This window comes from Pan paniscus, chromosome 8, assembly GCF_029289425.2.
Source record: "Pan paniscus chromosome 8, NHGRI_mPanPan1-v2.0_pri, whole genome shotgun sequence".
Lineage (NCBI taxonomy): Eukaryota > Metazoa > Chordata > Mammalia > Primates > Hominidae > Pan > Pan paniscus.
In genome coordinates, this window is record NC_073257.2 from 31,407,110 (window position 1) to 31,431,183 (window position 24,074).

The window sequence follows — 24,074 nt, forward strand, 5'->3', positions numbered from 1 at the left end:
GGAGAATGAACTGGAATGGACAATGGAATGGAATGGATAATGGAATGAAATGGAGTGGAGAAAGGAATGGAGTGGAGAATGGAATGAAAGGGAGGATGGAATGGAATAAAATGGAGCGTGGAATGGAGATTGTTATGAATGGAATAGAGAATGGAATGGCATGGAGTGGAATGGAATGGAAGGAAGAATGGAATGGAAGGAAGAATGGAATGGAATGGAGAATGGAATGGAATGTAGTGAAAGATGGAAAGGAATGGAGAATGGAATGGAAAATGTAACAAATGGAGAATGGAATGGAGAATGGAATAGAATGCTGAATGGAATGGAGAATGGATTGGAATGGAATGGAACAGAGAATGCAGAATGGAATGGAATGGAATGGAGAATGGAGTAGAATAGAATGGAATGGAGAATGGAATGGAATAGAATGGAGATTGAACCCCCATGGAGAGTGGAACAAAATGGAGAATGGAATGGAATGGAGAATGGTATGGAATGGAATGGAGAATGGTATGGAATGGAAGGGAATGAAATGGAGAATGGAAGGGAATAGAATGGAGAATGGAAGGGAATGGAATGGAGAATGGAATCGAGAATGCAGAATGGAATGGAGAATGTAATTGATTACGGAATGGAACAGAATAGAGAATGAACTAGAATGGAGAATGGAATGGAACGGAGAAGGGTATGGAACTGAGAATGGTATGGAACGGAATGGAGAATGGCAGGAATGGAATGGAGAATCAAAGGGAATGAAATGGAGAACGGTATGGAATGGAGAATGGAATAGAATGGAGAGTGGAATGGAATATGGGATAGAATGGAGAGTGGAATGGAGAGTGGAATGGAAAGTGGAATGGAATATTCTCCCTTCCCTTCCATTCCATTCCATTGCATTTTCCATTCCATTCCATTCCATTGCATTCTCCATTCCATGCTCCATTCGATTCCATTCCATTCTCTATACCATTCCATTCTCTATTTCATTCCATTCTTCATTCCCCTCCGTTCCATTCTCCATTCCATTCCATTCTCCATACCATTCCATTCTCCATTCCACTCTATTCCATTCTCCATTCCATTCCATTCACATTAAATTACATTCCACTACACTCTCCACTCCATTCCATTCAATCCTCCCTTCCATTCCATATTCCATTCCATTCCATCCTCCATTACATTACATTCTCCATTCCATTCCACGTCATTCTTCACTCCATTCCATTCTCGATTCCTTTCTATTCTCCACTCCATTCCATTCTCCATTCCACTGCATTCCATTCTATTCTCCATTACATTTTACATTCCATTCTCCATTTCATTTCATTCCATTCCATTCTTGATTCCATTCCATTTCTTCCATTCTCTATTCCATTCCATTCTCCATTATATTCCATCCCATTTCCCAGTCCATTCTCCATTACAGCCCATTCCATTTTCCATTCCATACCATTCCATTCCATTTCATTCTCCACTGTAATACATTCCATCCACTCTCTATTACATTCCATTCTCCATTCCATTCCCATACATTCTCCACTCCACTGCATTCTCTATTCCATTCTCCATTCCATTCCATTCCTTTCCGCATTCCTTTCCATTCTCCATTGCATTCCATTCTCCATCTGTTACATTCTCCATTCCATTCCATTCTCCCGTCCATTTTTCACTCCATTCTATTCCATTCTCCATTCCATTCCGTTCCACTCCATTCCATTCCATTCTCTATTCCATTCATACCCATTCTCCATTCCATGCTCCATTTCATTCCATTCCATTCTCCCTTTCATTCCATTCTCCACTCCATTCCATTCCCCATTCCATTGTCCATTCCATTCCATTCTCTATTCCATTCTCCACTCCATTCCATTTCATTCTCCATTCCGTACCATTCTCCATTCCAGTTCACTCTCCCTTCCATTCCATTCCACACTGCATTCCACTCTCCATTGCATTCTGTTCTCCATTCCATTCCATTCTTCATTTTACATTCCATTCCATTCTCCTTTCCATTCCCTTCCAGTCTCCATTCCATTCCATACCATACTGCATTCCATTCCATTCTCCATTCCACTCCATTCTGCATTCCATTCCATTATTCAATTCATTCTCCATTCAATTCTATTCCATTCTCCATTCCTGTCCATTCCATTCCAGTCTCCATTCCATTCCATTTCATTGCATTCTATTCTTCATTCCATTCCATTCTCCGTTCCATTCCATTTCATTGCATTCTAGTCTTCATTCCATTCCATTCTCCATTTTCCGTTCCATCCCATTCCATTCCATTCCCCACTCCATTCTCCATTTCATTGCTTTCCATGCTCCATTCCATTCCTTTCCATTCTCCATTACATTACACTCCATTCCACGTTCCATTCCATTCTCCATTCTATTCCATTCTCCATTGCATACCATTCTCCATTTCATTCCCTTTCATTCTCTGTTCCATTATTTCCATTCTCCATTCCGTTCCATAACATTCTCAGTTCCATACCATTCTCCATTCCATTCCGTTTTCCATTCCAGTTCATTCTCTATTCCATTCCATTCCGTAATCAATTACATTTTCCATTCCATTCTGCATTCTCGATTCCATTCCATTCTCCATTCCATTCCCTTCCATTCTCCATTCTATTCCCTTCCATTCTCCATTCCATTCCCTTCCATTCCATACCATTCTCCATTCCATTCCATACCATTCTCCACTCCATTCCATTCTCCATTTCATTCCACTCTCCATTCCAGTTCAGTCTCCATTCTATTCCATTCCCTTCTCCATTCCATTCTATTCTACTCCATTTTCCATTCCATTACATTCTCCATTCTCCATGGCATTCCATTCCAATCCATTCTCCATTCCATTCAGCATTCTATTCCATTCTCCATTCCATTCTCCATTTGTTACATTTTCCATTCCATTCTCCATTCCTTTCCATTTTCCACTACATTCCATTCCATTCTTCCTTCCATTCCATTCCACTCCATGCCATTCCATTCTCTATTATATTCACAACAATCTCCATTCCACGCTCCATTTCATTCCATTCCATCCTCCCTTTCATTCCATTCTCCACTCCATTCCTTTCTCCACTCCATTCCATTCTCCATTCCATTCCATTGTCCATTCCAGTTCATTCTGCATTCCATTCCATTCTCCATTCCATTCCGTTCTCCATTCTGCATTCCATTCCATTCTCCCTCCCATTCCCTTCCATTCTCCATTCCATTCTCTTCCATTCCATACCATTCCCCATTCCATTACAATCCCCATTCCATTCTCTATTCCACTCCATTCTCCATTCCACTCTATTCCATTCTCCATTCTTTATTCTATTCCATTCCACAATCCATTCCATTCCACATTTCATTCCATTCCACATTCCATTCCATTCTCCATTCCATTCCATTCTCCATTCCATTCTATTCCATTACCTCCATTCTTCATTCTATTCCATTCTGTAATCTATTCCATTCCGCAATCCATTCCATTCCACATTCCATTCCGTTCTCCATTCCATTCCATTCTCCATTCCATTCTATTCCATTCCACAATCCATTCCATTCCGCAATCCATTCCACTCCACATTCCATTCCATTCTCCATTCCATTCCATTCTCCATTCTTCTTCATTCTATTCCATTCCACAATCCATTCCGTTCCGCAATCCATTCCATTCTGCATTCCATTCCATTCTCCATTCCATTCCATTCTCCATTCTATTCCACTCCATTCTACATTCCTGTCCAATCCATTCCATTCTCCATTCCATTCCATTCTATTGCATTCTACTCTCCATTCCATTCCATTCTCCAGTCCCTTCCATTCTCCCTTCTATTCCATTCCATTTCCCATTCCATTCTATTCTCCATTCCATTGAATGCTCCATTTTCTGTTTCATTCCACACCATTCTCCACTCCATTCTCCATTTCATTCCATTCCATGCTCCATTCCATTCCATGCTCCATTCCATTCCATGCTCCATTCCATTCGATGCTCCATTCGATTCTGCATTCCATTCCATTACCCATTCCCTTCAATTCTCCATTCCATACCATTTTTCATTCCATTCCATTCTCCATTCCATTCCACTCTTTCCCATTCTCCATTCCATTCATTCCATTCTCCATTCCTTTCCATTGTCCATTCTATTCTCCATTCCACTCCATTCTCCATTCCAGCCTCCATTATATTTCATTCTATTCCATTCTCCATTCCATTCTATTCACCACTGCATTCCATTCCATTCTACTCTCCATTCCATTCCATATTCTATTCCTTTCTCCATTCTATTCCATTCTCCATTCCATTCCATTTTCCATACCATCCTCCATTCCATTCCATTCTATTCACCACTGCATTCCATTCCATTCTCCATTCCATCCTCCATTACATTTCATTCTATTCCATTCTCCCTTCCAGCCTATTCATCACTGTATTCCATTCCATTCTATTCTCCATTCCATTCCATATTCTATTCCTTTCTCCATTCTATTCCATTCTCCATTCCATTCCATTTTCTATACCATCCTCCATTCCATTCTATTCACCACTGCATTCAATTCCATTCCATTCTATTCTCCATTCCATTCCATATTCCATTTTCCATTCCATTCCATACCATTCTCCATCATTGCATTTCATGCTCCATTTCATTCCATGCTCCATTCCATTTCATGCTCCATTCCATTCCATTCTCCTTACCATCCTCCATTCCATTCCATTCTATTCACCACTGCATCCCATTCCATTCTCCATTCCATTCTCTTCCATTCTCCATTCCGTTCCATACCATTCTCCATTCCATTCCATTCTCCATAGCATTCCATTCTCCATTCCATTCTCTATTCCATTCCATTCTCTATTCCATTCTCCATTCCATTCCATTCCTCATTGCATTCCATTCCGCATTCCATTCCATTCTCCTTCCATTCTCCATTCCATTCTATTCTCCATTGCATTCCATCCTCCATTCCATTCTGCATTTCATTCCATTCCTTTCTCCATTTCATTCCATTCTCCATTCCATTGCATTCTACATTCTTCATTCCATTCTCCATTCCATTCCTTTACATTCCATTCTCTACTCCATTCCATTTTCCATTCTATTCCATTCTCCATACCATCCTCCATTCCATTCTATTCACCACTGCATTCCATTCCATTTTCCATTCCATTCTCCATTCCATTCCATATTCTATTCCTTTCTCCATTCCATTCCCCATTCCATTCCATTCTCCATTCCTTTCTATTCACCACTGCATGCCATTCTATTCTCCATTGCATTCTATTCTCCATTCTCCATTTTCCGTTCCATTCCATTCCATTCTCTATTTCATTGCACTCCATGCTCCAATCCATTCCATTCTGCATTACATTACATTTCTCATGCCATTCCATTCTCCATTCCATTATCCATTCTATTCCATTCTCCATTCCACAAAATTCTCCATTCCATTCCTGTCCATTATCCATTTCATTCTCTGCCATTCTCTGTTCCACTCCATACCATTCTCCATTTCATTCCTTTTTCCATTCCAGTTCATTCTCCATTCCATTCTGTATTCCATTCTATTATCCATTCTATTTCATTCTGCATTCTCGATTCCATTCCATTCCCTTCCCTTCCTTTCTCCATTCCATTCCATTCTCCATTTCATTCCATTCTCCATTCCAGCTCCATCTCCATTCCATTCCATTCTCCATTGCATTCCATTCTATTCTCCATTCCATTCCAAACCATTCTCTATTCCATTCCAATCCATTCTCCATTCCATTCCAATCCATTCTCCTTTCCATTCCATTCCCCTTTCCATTGCATTCCATTCCACTTTCAAATCCCCATTGCATTCCATTCCCCATTCCATTCCATTCTCTTTTCCATTCTATTCTCCATTCACTTCCATTCCATTCTGCATTCCATTCCCTTCCATTCTCCACTCCACTGTCCATTCCATTTCATTCTCCATTGCATTCCATATTCCAATACATTTCACATTCCATTGCAGTCTCCCTAACATTCTTCATTCCATTCCACATTCCATTCCGTTCTCCATTCCATTCCATTCTCTATTCCATTCTACATTCCATTCAATTCCTTTCTATTCTCCACTCTCCATTCTGTTCCATTCCAATCCATTCTACTCTCCATTCCATTCCATTCTCCATTTGGTTCTCCATTCCATTCCAATCCATTCTCCATTCTATTCCATTCTCCATTCCATTCCCCATTCCTTTCCATTAATTCTCCCTTCCATTACATTCTCTATTCAATTCCATTCCAATCAATTCTCCATTCCATTTCATTCCATTCTCCATTCCATTCAATTCCACATTCCATTCCATTCTCCATCCATTACATTCTCCATTCCATTCCCCATTCCATTGCATTCTCCATTCCATTCTCTATTCCATTCCATTCCATTCTCCATTCCATTCCATTCTGCATTCCATTCTCCATTTCATTCCACTCTGCGTTCCATTTCATTCTCCTCCATTTCCAAGTCCATTCCATTCTCCATACCATCCTCCATTCCATTTCATTCTCCACTCCATTGTATTCACCATTGCATTTCATTCCATTTTCCATTCCATTGCATTCTCCATTCCATTCTCTTCCATTTTCCATTCCATTCTCCCTTCCATTCCATTGTCCATTCCATTCTCAATTCCATTCCATTCTCCTTACCAACCTCCATTCCATTCCTTTCCATCCTCCATTCCATTTCATTCCACTATCCATTCCATTCCATCCTCCATTCCATTCCATTCTTTTCCATTTTCAATTCCTTTCCATTCTCCCTTCCATTCTATTGTCCATTCCATTCTCCACACCATTCCATTCTCCTTACCAACCTCCATTCCATTACATTCCATTCTCCATTCCATTATATTCACTACTGCATTCCATTCAATTCCATATTCTATTCCTTTCTCCATTCCACTCTCCATTCTATTCCATTCTCCACACCATCCTCCATTCCATTACATCCCATTCTCCATTTCATTCTATTCACCACTGCATTTCATTCCATTCTCCATTCCATTCCATTCTCTATTCCATTCTCCATACCATTCCATTCTCCATTCCATCCCATTCCGCATTCCATTCCATTCTCCATTCCATTCCATTCTCCCTTCTATTTCCTTCCATTCTCCATTCCATTCCCTTCCTTTCTCTATTGCACTCCATACTACTCCCCATTCCATTACATTCCCCATTCCATTCTCAATTCCATTCCCTTCCTTTCTCTATTGCACTCCATACTACTCCCCATTCCATTACATTCCCCATTCCATTCTCAATTCCATTCCATTCTCCATTGCATTCCACTATTCATTCCATTCTATTCCATTCTCCATTCCATTCTATTTGCATTCCATTCCATTCTCCATTCCATTCCACTGCCCATTCTATTCTATTCCATTCTCCATTCTTCATTCCATTCCATTTCACATTCCATTCCATTCTCCATTCCATTCCACTCCATTCTCCATTCTATTTCATTCCATTCTCCATTCATGTCCATCCCATTCCATTGCATTCTATTCTCCATTCCATTCCATTCAATTCTCGATTCCATTCCATTCTCCATTTTCCCTTCCATTCCACACCATTCTCCAATCCATTCTTCATTTCATTCTATTCCATGCTCCATTCCATATTCAATTCCATTATCCATTCTATTTAATCCTCCATTCCATACCATATTCCATTCCATTCCCTTCCATTCTCCATTCCATTCTCCATTCCATTCCATTCTCCAATCCATTTCGTTCCACTTTCCATTCCATTCCATCCTCCTTTCCATTCCATTCTCCATTCCATCCTCCATTCCATTCCGCTCTTTTCCATTCTCCATTCCAATCCAGTGTCCATTCCATTCTCCATTCCATTCCACTGTCCATTCCATTCCATTCCATTCTCCATACCATCATCCATTCCATTCCATTCTATTCTCCATTCCATTTCATGCTCCATTCCATTCCATTCTCTATTCCATTCCATTCTCCACTCCATTTCATTCCATTCTCCATTCCATTCCATGCTCCCTTCATTCCATGCTCCCTTCCATTCCATTCTCCATTCCATTCCATTCTCCATACCATCCTCCATTCCATTCTATTCACCACTGCATTCCATCCCATTCTCTATTCCATTCTCTTCCATTCTCCACTGCATTCCATAGCATTCTCCATTCCATTCCATTCTCCATTCCATTCCATTCTACATTCAATTACATTCTACATTCCATGTTCTCTTTTCTCCATTCCATTCCCATTCCATTTTCCATTCCATTCTATTCACCACTGCATTCAATTCCCCATTCCATTCCATTCTCTACTTTCCATTCCACTCTCCACTCAATTCTCCATTTCATTGCATTCCATGCTCCATTCCATTCCATTCTCCATTCCATTCCACTTTCCATTCCATTCTCCATTCCACTATCTATTCTATTCCATTCTTCACTGCATTCCATTCTCCATTCCATTCCCTTCCATTCTCCATTCCATTCTCTTCCATTCTCCATTCCATTCTCTTCCATTCTCCATTCCATTCCATTCTCCATTCTCCTTTCCATTCCCTTCCTTTCTCCATTCCATTCCCTTCTTTTCTCCATTCCATTCCCTTGCATTCTCCAGTGCATTCCACTCTCCATTCCAGTTCAATCTCCATTCCATTCCATTCTACATTCCATTCCATTCTCTATTCCATTCCATTCTTCATTCCATTCCAAACCATTCTCTATTCCATTCCAATCCATTCTCCATTCCATTCCCTTCCCCTTTCCATTCCATTCCCCATTCTATTCCATTCCCCACTCCATTCTCCATTGCATTCTATTCCATTCTCCATTCCATGTCTATTCCAATGTCCATTCCATTCCGTTCTCTATTCCATTCCATTCTCCCATTCCATTCCATTCTCCACTGCACTGCACTCCATTTCATTCTCCATTCCATTCCAATCTCAATTCCATCTCCATTCCATTCTCCATTCCATTCCATTCTCTATTCCATTCCGCATTCCATTCCATTCCACATTCCATTCCATTCTGCATTCTGTTCCATTCTCCATTCTATTCCATTCTCCTTCCATTCTCCATTCCATTCCATTCTCCATTCCATTCCATTCTCCATTCCATTCCATTCTATTCTCCATTCCATTCTATTCTCCATTCCATTTTCCATTCTCCATTCCATTCCATTCTGCATTCCATTCCATCCTCCATTCCATTTCATTCTCCATTCAATTCCATTCCATCCTCCGTTCCATTCTCCATTTCATTCCATTTCTTTCTCTATTTCATTCCATTCTCCATTCCATTCCATTCTCCATTACTTTCCTTTCCGTTCCATTTCCCACTGAATTCCATTCTCCATTCCATTCCATTCTCCATACCATCCTCCATTCCATTACACTGCATTCCATTCTCCATTCTATTTTATTCACCACTGCATTCCATTACATTTTCCATTCCATTCTATTCTCCATTCCATTCCATATTCTATTCCTTTCTCCATTCCATTCCCCTTTCCATTCCATTCTCCATACCATTCTCCATTCCATTCCATTTTCTATTCCACTCCATTCACCACTGCATTCCATTCCAGTCTCCATTCCATTCCATTCTCCATTGCATTTCATTCTCCATTGCATTCCTTTCCATTCCATTTCCCACTGAATTCCATTCTCCATTCCATTCCCTTCTATTCTCCATTTCATTCCACTCTTGCTTCCAGTTCAATCTCCATTCCCTTCCATTCTCCATTCCACTCCACATTCCCTTCCATTCTCCATTCCAATCTATTGTCTATTCCATTCCATTTCAATCCATTGTTCACTCCATTCCCTTCCCCATTGCATTGTCCATTCCATTCCATTCTCCATTCCATTCCATTCCATTCTCCATTTCATTCCACTCTCCCTTCCAGTTCAATCTCCATTCCATTCCATTCTCCATTCCACTCCACATTCCATTCCATTCTCCATTCCATTCTCTATTCCATTCCATTCCAATCCATTGTCCATTCTATTCCATTCCCCATTCCATTATCCATTCCATTCCCCGTTCCGTTCTATTCCCAATTAAATTCCCCATTCCATTCCACTCCCCATTCCATTCTGCATTCCATCTCCATTCCCTATTCCATTCCATTCCATTCTCCATTCCTTTTATTCCATTTCAACTCCATTCCATTCTCCATTTCATTCCATTCTCCTTTCCATTCTATTCTATTCTCCATTCCATTCTTCATTCCATTCCATTCTCCATTCTCTTCCATTCTCCTTCCATTCTCCATTCCATTCCCTTCTCCATTCCATTCCACATCCTCCTTTCAATTCCATTCTCCATTCCATTCCCCATTCCATTTCAGACTCCATTCCATTCCATTCTCCCTTCCATTCCATACTCCATTCCATTCCATTCTCCATTCCATTGCATGCTCCGTTTCATTTCATTCTCCATTCCATTTTCCATTGTCCATTGCATTCCATTCTGCATTCTCCATCCCATTCCATTCCATTCTCCATTCCATTCCATTACCCATTCCTTTCCATTCCTCATTCAATTTCCAATTCCTTTCCATTCTCCATTCCATTCCATTCTCCCTTCCATTCCATCTGTTCCATTTTCCTTTCCATTCCATTCTCCATTCCATTCCATATTCCATTCCATTCCATATTCCATTCCATTCTCCATTCCATTGCATTCTCCATACCATTCTACATTCCATTCCATTCCGTTCTCCATTCTCCATTCCCTTCTCCCACAGTCTTTTTGGCCAAATTTTACAACAAGTTCTAGAAAAAGTTGTCATCCCAGAACAAATATGCCTTCTCCAGTACGTGGATGACCTTCTCAAATCTGATGAAGATATAGGGAAGGTAACTGACTTCTCTACACATATTCTTAACCATCTGCAGTGTGAGGGTTGCTACGAGTCTCAAAAAGAAAGCTTCAGTATGTAAAGCCCAAAGTTAAATATTTAGGCCACTTAGTAAGTGCAGGCAAGTGAAGAATAAGGCGTGAACAAATCGAGGGAATCACGTCCCCACCCTTGCCTCAAACTAAACAAGAACTCAGGAAATTTTTAGGCTTAGTTGGATACTGCCACTTATGGATTGACTCATATGCACTGCACAGTAAACTATTATATCGAAAATTTGCCCAGGAGAAGCCTAACCATATCCTGTGGACTTCTGAGGAAGTTAATCAAGTCGAGGAGCTGAAGGAAAGGCTCATAACTGCCCCTGTTTTAGCCTTACCCTCCCCAGAAAAGCCATTCCACCTTTTTGTTAATGTGGACAGTGGAGTAGCTTTAGGAGTGCTGACTCAAGAACACGGAGGCTGCCAGCAGACTGTGGCCTTCCTATCAAATGTCTTAGACCCAGTCACTTGTGGATGGCCTCAATGCATCCAGTCCAACACGGCTACCACAGTATTAGTCGAAGAAAGCAGAAAGTTAACCTTTGGAGGAAAACTGAGAGTGAGCACGCCTCACCAAGTTAGAACTACGTTAACCAGAGAGCAGGGAGATGGCTTACTGACTCGAGAATCTTAAAGTATGAAGCCATTCTGTTAGAAAAGAATGATTTAACATAGACCACCGAAAATTCACTCAACCCAGCAGGTTTCCTAACAGGAAATCCAAATCTAAGGAGGGAACACATGTTAGATTTAATTTATTATCATACAAAGGTTTGACCAGACCTAGAAGAAACTCCCTTCCAGACTGGATGGCACTTATTCATAGATGGTTCCTCCCAGGTGACTGAGGGAAAAAGACACAATGGGCATTCAGTGATTGATAGAGAAACTCTTGTAGAAATTGAGTCAGGAAACTTGCCCAACAGCTGGTCTGCTCAAACGTGTGAGCTGTTTGCACTCAGCCAAGCCTTACAGTACTTACAGAACCAGGAAGGAACCATCTATACCAATTCCAGGTATGCCTTTGGAGTGGCTCATACATTTGGGGAAATTCGGACTGAATGAGGTCTCATCAATATTAAAGATCAAGACCTTGTTCACAAGGAGCTAATCACCCGAGTACTGAATAATCTTCAGTTGCCAGAGGAAACAACTATTGTCCATGTTTCCGGACACCAGAAAAGCCTTTCTTTTGAAAGTCGAGGAAATAACCCAGCAGACAGGTAGCCAAGCAGCCTGTTGTATCTTCTGAAATGCATATTTTTCACTTAACTCCCCATCTCCCTCCTCCTACTATAATCCCCATTTTCTCTTCCATCGAAAAGGAAAAACTAATAAAAATAGGCACTAAAGAGAATTCAGAATGAAAATGGATATTGCCAGACCACAGAGAAATGTTGTCTAAACCCCTTATGAGGGACGTCTTACCCCAACTACATCAAGGGACCAATTGGGGGCCCCAGGCCACGTGTGACATAATTCTCAGAGTTTATGGTTGTATAGGAATTTATACCCTGGCCAAACAGGTTATAAATAGTTGCTTAGTATATAAGAAAACTAATAAACTATAAAAAGATTACCTCTCAGGTGAAGGAATCTGGGCTTAAGTTCAGTCCAAAGTATCCAAGTTGATTACACAGAAATGTCTCCAATAGGCCGTCTAAAATATTTACTAGTGATAGTAGACCACCTCACTCACTGGGCTGAAGCTATCCCCATTTCAAATGCGACAGCCAATAATGTAGTTAAGGCCCTAATTGAAAATATAGTATCCAGGTTTGGACTAACAGAGAAAATTGATTCAGACAATGGAACTCATTTCACCACACACATTATTAAAAAGCTATCCCAAACATTAGACATTAGATGGCAATACCATACTCCCTGGCACCAACCCTCATCAGGGAGAGTAGAAAGAATGAATCAGACCTTAAAGAACCACTTAACCAAGTTAGTCTCAGAGACCCGATTGCCATGGACCAAGTGTCTTCCTATTGCCCTGCTGAGAATTTGAAATGCACCACGGAAAGATACTGGTCTTTCTCCTTATGAGATGCTCTATGGATTGCCTTATTTACACTCCGCTGCTGATATTCCTACCTTTGAAACAAAAGATCAATTCCTAAAAAATTATATACTTGGTCTATTTTGTACTTTCTCTTCTCTTAAAACTAAAGGTCTATTAGTACAGGCGCCGCCCTTAGAGTTCCGGGTGCATCAAGATCAGCCTGGGGATCTCATCCTCATCAAAAGCTGGAAGGAGAAGCTCAAGCCAGCCTGGGAAGATTCTTACTTAGTGCTCCTAACTACTGAAACCACAGTCCGTACAGCTGAGAGAGGATGGACTCATCACAACTGAGTCAAGAAAGCGCTGCCCCATCCAGAGTCATGGGCCATAGTCCCAGGGGAAAACCCTACCAAACTAGAGCTAAGAATTTAACTCTTTGATCTATTACTCTTTCTTCTTTCCTTGCTCTATTGCTGACCATCTAGTATTAACATAACCAAGTCATTTTCACCTCAAACTACTGCATTTGATGCTTGCCTTCTTATACCCTATAAGGACTTGCCAAGTCGAAGACAGATCTCCACTTCAGAAAAGTACCTCTGTCCCTCCTGGCTCTCCTCAGACTAGGTATTAGTGAATTGGGACCATTTAATCCAGGGAGATTTCAATAGACCCCAGTGTCAACCAGGAGTCTTACCCTCAATGTAGAGCTTTTATGCCATAGTTGGTCCAACATTCTGTGGACCACTAAAGAGCAAGGATGGACTGTCCCAAGCGGTTTTTGTAATTTCCTAAAACTAAACTAAAACTCTTTTCCAGGATTCTACAGCCTGGGGTAACAAGTCATGCCAAGCTCTCTCTCTGCTACATCCCGAAGTTTGACACCCTGCGGGTCAGCCCCCGAGGGCCATCCAGCTTCCATCCCCCAACACTAAGTTCACTTTGTGTCTCTCATGACAGGGAGGAAACTTAGCATTCCTTGGAGACCAGAAGGGATGCAGTGAGCTTAAGAATTTTTAAGAGCTTACCAGTGAGTCAGCCCTTGTTCGTCCCCGAGCAGATTGTGGTGGTATTGTGGTAGACCTTTACTGGATACTCTGCCAAGTAACTGGAGTGGCACCTGTGCTTTAGTACAATTAGCTATCCCTTTCACCCTGGCATTTCATCAACCAGAGGAAGAAAAAATAGGACATTGTAAAGCAAGAGAAGCCCCTTATGGGTCCTTCAACTCTCATGTCTATTTAGACGCAATTGGAGTCTCATGGAGAATACCAGATCAATTTAAAGCCTGAAATCAAATAGCTGCAGGATTTGAGTCAATATTTTGGTAGGTGACAATAAAAATGTAGATTGGATACACTACATCTATTACAACCAACGGCGATTTATTAACTACACTACAGATGCTGTTAAAGGAATAGCTGAGCAATTAGGGGCTACTAGCCAGTTAGCTTGGGAAAACAGGATAGCCTTAGACATGATATTAGCAGAAAGAGGAGGAGTTTGATTCATAATTAAAACTCAATGTTGTACCTTCATCCCAAACACCACCACCCCTGATGGAAGTATAACAAAGGCATTGCAAGGTCTGACTGCTCTGTCTAATGAGTTAGCCAACAACTCAAGGGTAAATGACCCTTTTATAGGATGGCTAGAAAAGTGGTTCGGTAAATGGAAAGGAATAATAGCCTCAATTCTTACTTCCCTCGCAGCCGTAATGGGTGTACTTCTTCTTCTTGGGTGCTGTGTCATATCACGCATCCATGGGTTGGTACAGAGGCTCATAGAAATGGCACTTACTAAAATCTCCCTTAACTATCTCCACCTTATCCAGAGAAGTTTCTCCTTTTGGAAAATCAAGCAGAACAACTAAGCCAAGACATGTTAAAGAAGTTTGAAGAGAAAGAGCTATAAGGAAAATGTGAGGAGGGAATTATTAGATATGAGTTCTAAATTTCTCTTCAAAGAATCAATATGTCAGTATGTTCAATTCTTGGCCTTCTACTTTTAAACTTAACTTCCTCGTAACGCAACCTTTATCGATCACCTGCTCCACCTGACTCATTCTGATTACCTGCTCCTCCCTGACTCATTCTGATCTACCCTGGCTCCTGCCAAACCACTCATGCTGTCATTCTCTTTAAATTAGCCAACCAGAATTAGTTTAGCCTGTGTGGTCTAACCCTAGCCAATAGGGGAATGACACAGCAGCAGGAGCCATATGCGTAAGGGATAAGAACCCCTTCCCCTCCCTTGTCCAAGTGTGAGCTTACCATTGCTCCATCTGTAAGGGCGTACCCTTCTACAGAAGTAAATCGCCTTGCTGAGAAGTAAAAAAGAAAACTGTATATTCGAGTGCTATTTCTTTTGCAGCACCAAAACCTTACTTATAACATAGTAAAGGCACACTTATAACCAGGAGGTGCCCTGCTCTGAGTCCTGAGTAATGAGCAGCAGCTAGGCAGGACCTTTGAGCTGAAAGGCCCAGCTCTATGGAGCCTCTTCTCTAAGCATTTTTTTTTTTTTTTTTTGAGATGGAGTTTCACTTGTGTCACCCAAGCTGGAGAGCCGTGGCACCATCTCGGCTCAGTGCAACCCCCGCCTCCTGGGTTCAAGCGATTCTGCTCCCTCAGCTTCCTGAGTGGCTAGGATTACAGGCACATGCCACCACACTCAGCTAATTTTTGTATTTCTAGTAGAGATGGGGGTTTCACCATGTTGGCCAGACTGGTTTCAAATCCTGTAAGCCTTTCGGTTGTGGTAGGTGGCCCTTCCTGTCATTTCTCTGGCTCAGGGGAAAGGGCTGCTCCCTGCACTCATCACCTCTAGGTTGCCCCAGGGCTCTCCGTTGCTTTACAGCCCCCCAACATCGATTCAACTAGTTCCTTAGACTGTTGGTTTATATTCTCTCTCTCCAGCATAAATTTGTACTAAATTCTCTCTACTGAAATACCTTCTGGTTGTCTTTTAATCCTGTGGCCAACTGAATTCCAGTAAAACACAGCTCACAACAGTTCCTTAAAGGCCCAGGCTACCTGAAAGCCCACAGGCTACCTGTTTTAAAAATGGAATAAGGTGCCCAAGCTCCGTATCAATGATCTTGTACCATGACAAAGAAACTATGGGCTGCATTTCAGCACACTCACCCTCAATCATATGTCTTATATAGGACACATCTGTAAATGGTGAACCTGTCAACGGTAATGGTAATGTGTCATCTCTGCATTCACCACTTCTAATATTCTCACTGAAGTACTAGATGATAATTATATAGACATTAAATTATAAAACTCCTACAAATATTCCAGACCTTTCTTAGAACAGGCTAGGATCACCAGAATGACCCCCAGACATACCTGGCGTGAGTGAAGTTTCTTTTATTCAAAATTAGAAAGGCATGAGATATATGCTAAGAATTATTTCTAGTTTAAGAATACTCATATTTTAACTTTTTTATTACTATTTTTTTTTTTGAGACGGAGTCTCGCTCTGTCGCCCAGGCTGGAGTGCAGTGGAGCGATCTCGGCTCACTGCAAGCTCTGCCTCCCGTTCACGCCATTCTCCTGCCTCAGCCTCCTGAGTAGCTGGGACTATAGGCGCCCGCCACCACACCCAGCTAATTTTTTGTATTTTTAGTAGAGACAGGGTTTCACCATGTTAGCCAGGATGGTGTCGATCTCCTGACGTCGTGATCCACCTGCCTCAGCCTCCCAAAGTGCTGGGATTACATGCATGAGCCACGTCGCCCGGCCTCATATTTTTATTTATTAAACACTTTTTCACATAATATGTAGTCCTGTGTGAATGCAAAATATCTGAACCAGGTTTCAGTCAATTTAGATAGTTTATTTTACCAAGGTTAAGAATGCGTCCATGACACAGCCTCAGAAAGTCCTGAGACATGTGCCCCAGGTGGTTGGGGGTACAGTTTGCTTTTATGCATTTTAGGGAGACATGAGACATCAATCAATATGTGTAAAATGTACACTGGTTCTCCGGTAAGGTGGAAGTGGGGCTTCCAGGTTAGGAGTAGCTAAGAGACAGAGGGTTGCATTCTTTTGAGTCTTGATCAGCCTTCCACTGAATACACAATTTAGTCTGCCTCAATAAATCTGCATTTTTACATAAACAATAGGGGAGAGAAGGCAATCAGATGTGCATTTGTCTCAGGTGAGCAGAGGGATAACTTTGAATAGAATGGGAAGCAGGTTTGCCCTAACCGGTTCCCAGCTTGACTTTTCCCTTTAGCTTAGTGATTTGGGGTCCCAAGATTTATTTTTCTTTCGCACCTGTAACTACACCTAGGGATCTCTGAAACTGTATTACTTTGAGGTGGTGTGTAATTTAGGAGCAATTTTGTGTTAAATGAGATTGACATGACTTCTGGAATAAGGGCATGGGGAGTTCTGCAGACGCTCTCGCCAGCGGCAAAAACAAAAACAACCCTTTGAAGCCTCTGGAAAATGTCCTAAGACCACACAGCAAATGAAGAAACATTTATTTAAGAAAATCAACCACAGCTTAATAAGAACAGTGAGAATCTGTGCATTTGTGCCATGACCCACTCTTTTCTCCCTTTTCCAACTACTTTCCACTTCTCCGAAGCTCAGAATAAGATCCAGTTCATGTGGGTGCAGCCAAGAACACAAGACTCCCTCTCTCCTTAAGCTCCCAGTCAAGGAATGAAAGGACTGTGGTCTCTCCCTAAGAGGGACAGGCTTGTCAGCTTGTTTCATGTGCCCCAGCTCCACCTTGCACAGGCTATAATTCCAGATAAGAGCCAGAGAACTGGGGGCTATCTTCCTCCACCCAGCCCCCATTCATAGGTGGGAAGCTCTACCCAGGCACAGTAGGCTAAGAGTATTTAACCCCTGATTACCCTCACCCAAGAGCCAAGTGAAGAGGTTCCATCCCAGGAGAGGCAAGCCAAAAGACCAGAGGCTGCCACCCCAGCCCAGCATCAAGAGTCTGGCTCCAAGAGAAACAAACCACTGCCCTGCCCCCATCTCTGCAGCAGTGGCCCAGAGGTTTTACCCAAGATGCAGAAAGGAAGAACAGAGTTCTGAAGCTCTCCCCAAGTGAACTTGCTAGCAGGAGTAACTCTGTGTGGGTCTGCAGGAACCTCAATTCTTGCCCCCTCAGGAGAAAGAGTTCGACCAAGGGGCGCAAGGCAGAGTGATCTTGGTTGAGGCAAATTTTAGAGCAGGAGTGAAAGTTTATTAGAAAGTTTAAAGCATAAATGAAAGGAAGTAAAGTACACTTGGAAGAGGGCCAACTGGGCAACTTGAGAGATCAAGTGCACGGTCTGACCTTCTGACTTGGGGTTTTGTATGCTGACATACTTCTGGGGTCTGGCGTTACTTCTCCTGATTCTTCCCTTGGGGTGGGCTGCCAGCATGGACAGTGGCCTGCTCCCACTTGGGAGGGGAGGGTGCACAGTGTGTTTATCAGAGGCGTTTGAACCACCCATCTTGAATGGGGGCTGGGTAAAATAAGGCTGAGACCTACTGGGCTGCATTCCCAGTAAGTTAAGGCATTCTTACTCACAGGATGACACAGAAGATCAGTACAAGATACAGGTCATAAAGACCTTGCTGATAAAAACAGTTTGCAATAAAGAAGCCAGCTAAAACCCACCAAAACAAAGATGGCGATGAAAGTGACCTCTGGTGGTCCTCACTGCTACACTCCCACTGGCACCATGACAATTTACAAATGACATGGCAGCATCAGGAAATTACCCTATAAGGTCTAAAAATGGGAGGTATGAATACTCTATCCCTTGTTTAGCATATACTCAAGAAACAGCCATAAAAATGGGCAAACAAGCCAGCCGTGGTGGCTCACGCCTGTAATTCCAGCACTTTGGGAGGCCGAGGTGGGCGGATCACAAGGTCAAGAGATCGAGATCATCGTGGCCAACATGGTGAAACCCCGTGTCCACTGAAAATACAAAACATTACCTGGGTGCGGTAGCATGCGCCTGTAGTCCCAGCTACTCAGGAGGCTGAGGCAGGAGAATCGCTTGAACCCGGGAGGCGGAGGCTACAGTGAGCCGAGATCGTGCCACTGCACTCCAGACTGGTGACAGAGTGAGATTCCATCTCAAAAAAAAAAAAAAAGGGAAACCAGCAGCCCTCAAGGCTGCTCTATGAAGCAGCCATTCTTTTATTCCTCTACTTTCTTAATAAACTTGCTTTCACTTTACTCTATGAACTCATCCTGAATTCTTTCTTGCAGGAGATCCAAGAACCCTCTCTTGGGGTCTGGATCTGGACCCCTTTCCAGTAACATAATTACTGGAGTTGTGTGCATTCTCGCTGAGGCGTTCTTCCCTTACCAGCCGAAAGTCCCTAGGAGGTCATATACCAGTTAAACTTCCACGACTTTGCCTTCGTGTGCATGTGTGAGCCCACTCAGCCAACTCCTGAGATCTTATCAGAATGCTGATCACCAGTTTCATGTTTTTTCTGTCTTCTGGGAGACTACCTTTCCCTGGCACTGGCTGCAACCAATTATTATTTTAGAAAGACAGTTAACAACTGCCTGACCGTCACCTGATGCTTGCCTGACATTCCCGGTTGTGGAGGCTCTCTCCTGCCCTGTTTATGTCTGACTAGCTACCTACTGTAACAAACTAACTTTATTTTGAACAGAAGGTGTGGAATTTTAAGCCTCAGCACACTCTTGAAAATAAGGGAAATTGTGGTGGTGAGCAATTAAGAGGAGGCTGGGAGCTCCATGAGAAGAATCAGCTAAACCAAAGACTGGAGAAGTTTATGAGAGAATCAAGGTATGAGACAGTGAGAAGAGCCTTCTGGGCTGGGAAAAACCTCAAAGACTATTCAGAAAGATTACCTATGCAAAGGATCTCATATTCATTGGATCAGATGGTGGGGCAACTTATGTCCCAGGGCACTGTTGAAAAGAATAAAGCAATCAATCTGCAATTAGTGGAGGGTAACAGTGCTCTGTAATGCCAACTGAAGCACACAGTTTAACACAAAGAGCAGGGAAAGAGACAAAGTGAGCCCTGCGAAAACTAAAACCACTGTAATCCCAGGAGTACTATGCCCATGTCAAAAAAGCTGCTGAGGAGTGACATCTCAGCTGCACATGCTGAAGGAATACAGTTTACTAAAATAGTGGAGCCATGACACTAAACAAATAAGCAAACTATCACAACAAGCCTGGGGAGGAGGTGAATTAGCATTCAAGTTGTTACGATGTATTTGTCAGGCCTCTGAGACAAAGCTCAGCCATTATAACCCCTGTGACCTGCACATACACATCCAGATAGCCTGCAGGAGCCAAGAAGTCTGGAGCAGTCAAAGAAAAACCACAGCCAAAAACCACAGCCAGTTCCTGCCTTAACTGATCAACTAAAATTATAATATTTTATTATTGTGACGTGTCCCTGCCCTACCTTGGCTGATCAATCAACTTTGTGACATTCTTCTTCTGGACAATAAGTCTTATGATCTCTCCACCATGGATCTTGTAACCCCCTCCTCTGCTAACAATAGATAACCACCTTTTACCGTAATTTGCCATTACCTACCCAACTCCTATAAGGCAACCCCTTCCTTATCTCCCTTTGCTGACTCCCTTTTCGGACTCAGCCCACCTGCACCCAGGTGAATTAAAAGCTTTGTTGCTCACACAAAGCCTGTCTGGTGGTCTCTTCACACGGACGCGGCTGACAGTATTACCTAAAATGTCCAGTTTTCAGCCGAAAAAAGAATATGAGATATGCAAAGAAAAAGGAAAATGTGACCCATTGGTAGGGGAGAAAAAGCAGCCAAAAAAGTTAACTTTGAGAGAGTTTAGCTGCCAGACTTAGCAGGCAAAAACTTTAAAGCAGCCAATAAAAATATGTTCAAAGAATTAAAGGAAAGGAAAACATGCTTAAAAATGTAAAGGGAGATATGGTCGTCACGTTTCATCAAATAAAGAATATCAATAGAGGGAAATTTTTAAAAAAGGATATCAAGATGTTGAAAGTACAATTCTTAAAAATTCCACTAGAGGGGCTCAACCAGAGTTAAGCCCACAGAAAAAAATGAGCATACTTGAAGACAGATGAATATAGATTATGTAATCTTGTAACTGAGTGCTTGCATTTTTCTAAGAAAAAAGGAATGAATTGCTATTTTAAAAATTATTTTCTGTTCTCTTCTCCCCTTTCCCTATTCCCTGTTTGTTTCCTACTTAGCCCTTCAGAAACGCAAATTTAACCTTTTACACACTTTCCCCTCACCAGACATTCCCTGCAGGGCAAGTTCTTCTAACTAAGCCTCCAAGACAGATCTCTCCTAGAGAACTGACAGTCAATTTGCAGACCAAACCATACTGGCCAGCGAACTTTCACCTCCAGGGGGTGGTCTTGAAATTTCCACCCTCTAGGGGTTGCCACTCTTGTGGGGAGTAGGGGGCACTTTCACCCACCAGGAGGACATATCGAAATCATGCCTGCTTGGCCACTTTTACAACTTATTCCTGCCCAGGAAGGTGCCAATTAAACTGTGTTAGATTAGGCACAAGCTAGCAGTGGGAGCCCTGCCCTCGTTCACTTCCCCCCTTACCTTATAAAAGTTTCCGCTTTCTGCTCCAAAGGTGAAGCAGCACATATAAACGCAGGATGCTGTATGCCTCATTCCCTAAGCTAGCTTTGGAAGAAACCATTTTCCTTGTACCAGACCTTATTCTTGTTAATCAGACTCTAAATGTGGCATGCAGCTAATCAGGTTTTTGGTTACAATCTGAAGGTCAGAGAGATACAAAAATGAAGACAAATGACCACGAACTTCAGAGAAACTTGTGACATTATTAAGACAACTTAGGCATTATTAACACAACTTAGGTAGTCCCAAAAGCAAAGCAAGAAAAAAAGGTAATATTCAAAAAATTATGGCTGAAAATGACCCACATTTGATGAAAAGCAATGTACACATCCAAAAAGAACAACTAGCTCTGAGGTGGACAAATGCAAAAAGATCCACAACCAGATACATCATCATAAAAATGTTGAAAGTCAAAAGCAAAGAGAAAATGTTAAAGGAAGCAAGAGAAAAACAACTTGCCATGTACTAGGGAACTATAAAAGATTAGCAGTTGATTGTTAATCAGGAACAATGGAGCCCCAAAGATGGTAACATGACATATTCAGAGTACAGAAAGGAAAAAAAAAAAAACCCATCAACCAAGAATTTAATACTCAGTAAAACTATCTCTCAAAAATAAAGACCTATTTCAAAATAGGTCTTTCAAAAATAGAGACCTATTAAAAAAAAAAAAAGAAGGACCTAACAGACATACAAATAGCCAACAAGTTTATGAAAGAATGCCCAATATCGCTAACCATCAGGAAAATGCAAATCAAAACAATGAGATGTCACCTCACCCCAGTTAAAATGGCCATCATTAAAAAAACACACACACAAAATAATATATGCTGGCAAGGATGCAGAGAAAACCAAACTCTTTTACACTGTTGGTAGGAATGTAAATTAGTACAGCCATTATGTAAAATGGTATGGAGGTTCTTCAAAAGTAAATAGAACTACCAAATTACCCAGCAATCCAACTACTGGGTATATAGACAAAGGAATTGAAATCAGCAGGTCAAAGAGATACCTGCACTCTCATTTCACTGCAGCATTATTCCCAACAGTCAAGATATGGAATCCACCAAGAAATGAATGAATAAAGAAAATGTGGTACATATACACGATGGAATACCATTCAGCCTTTAAAACAAAAAGAAATTATGTTGTTTGCAACAAAATAGATGAACCTGGAAGATATCATATTATGCTAAGTGAAATAAGCCAGGCAGTGAAGGACAAATATTACATGATCTCACTTAAGTGGGGAATCTAAAAAAGTCAAACTCATAAAAAGAATAGTGGTTACCAGAGGCTGGGGGAGGAGGGAGGACCAAGGAATGGGAGACACTGTTCAAAGGGTACAAAGTTTCAGATGGACGGGAGTAAGTTTTTGAGATCTACTGCACAGCATGGTGACTATACTAATGTATTTTGTATTTCAAAGCTGCTATGAGAGTAAATTTCAAATTACCACAAGACAAGGATAAGTACAGTGATGGATATGTTAATTAGCTTGTTTTAATCATTCCACATTGTATACAAAATTATATACATGTCAAAACATCACACTGTATGCCACAAATATATGATCAGTCAATTAAAAATAAGAAAATCAAAATAGCTCACCTTCTGTGTCCTCCACCATATCAAGTTTAACCGCCTTTGTTCCATCAAAACAAAATGCCCTGATGGAATTCAGCCCTAACAATAAGGCATTCTGTTTGATTTTTTCTACTTTGTTGAAGATTTTATCCAGTGCTATAACTTCTCCCTAAAAAGTAACAAAACACACACACGCAGAAAAAAAGAAAGAAAATTATAAATCCGAAGCAGTCATAAAAATAATGAGAAAAACATGAAAAATTATGGTCTTTTCCACCATACTCCCATCCCTAATTTAAAACCTCTATCCATTAACCAAATGTATGTGTCCGGAATTTATTCCTTCTGGTGGGTTCTTGGTCTCGCTGACCTCAAGAATAAAGCCGCAGACCCTTGCGATGAGTGTTACAGTTCTTAAAGACGTTGTGTCCGGAGCTTGTTCCTTCAGATGTTCAGATGTGTCTGGAGTTTCTTCCTTCCGGTCGGTTCATGGTCTCCCTGACTTCAGGAGTGAAGCCGCAGACCTTCGCAGTGAGTGTTACACCTCTTAAAGGTGGCGTGCCTGCAGTTGTTTGTTCCTCCGGGTGGGTTGGTGGTCTTGCTAACTTCGGGAGTGAAGCGGCAGACCTTCGCAGTGAGTGTTATAGCTCTTAAAGGTGGCGCGTCCAGAGTTGTTTGTTCCTCCCAGTGGGTTCGTGGTCTCGCTGACTTCAGGAGTGAAGCCGCAGACCTTCGTAGTGAGTGTTACAGTTCACAAACGTAGTGTGGACCCAAAGAGTCAGCGGCAGCAAGATTTATCGTGAAGAACGAAAGAACAAAGTTTCCACTATGTGGAAGGGGACCCTAGTGGCTTGCAGCTACTGGCTCTGGTGGCCAGCTTTTATTCCCTTATTTGGCCCCGCCCACATCCTGCCTAT

General features: G+C 41.8%; 1 protein-coding gene across 6 annotated transcripts in view; it reads right to left on the bottom strand.

Annotated features, from left to right (window-relative positions):
* Positions 1 to 24,074, bottom strand: part of NSUN6 (NOP2/Sun RNA methyltransferase 6) — a 146,460-nt gene that overhangs the window by 49,789 nt on the left and 72,597 nt on the right. For all 6 annotated transcript variants that reach the window (XR_010113228.1, XR_010113229.1, XR_010113230.1 and 3 more), the window contains one exon: positions 23,182 to 23,326. Coding sequence is in view for 3 of the 6 variants with exons in the window: in XM_055092455.2 (XP_054948430.1) it covers positions 23,182 to 23,326 (145 nt within the window). In the remaining 3 variants the exon portion in view is untranslated. The remainder of the gene's footprint in view (positions 1 to 23,181; positions 23,327 to 24,074) is intronic.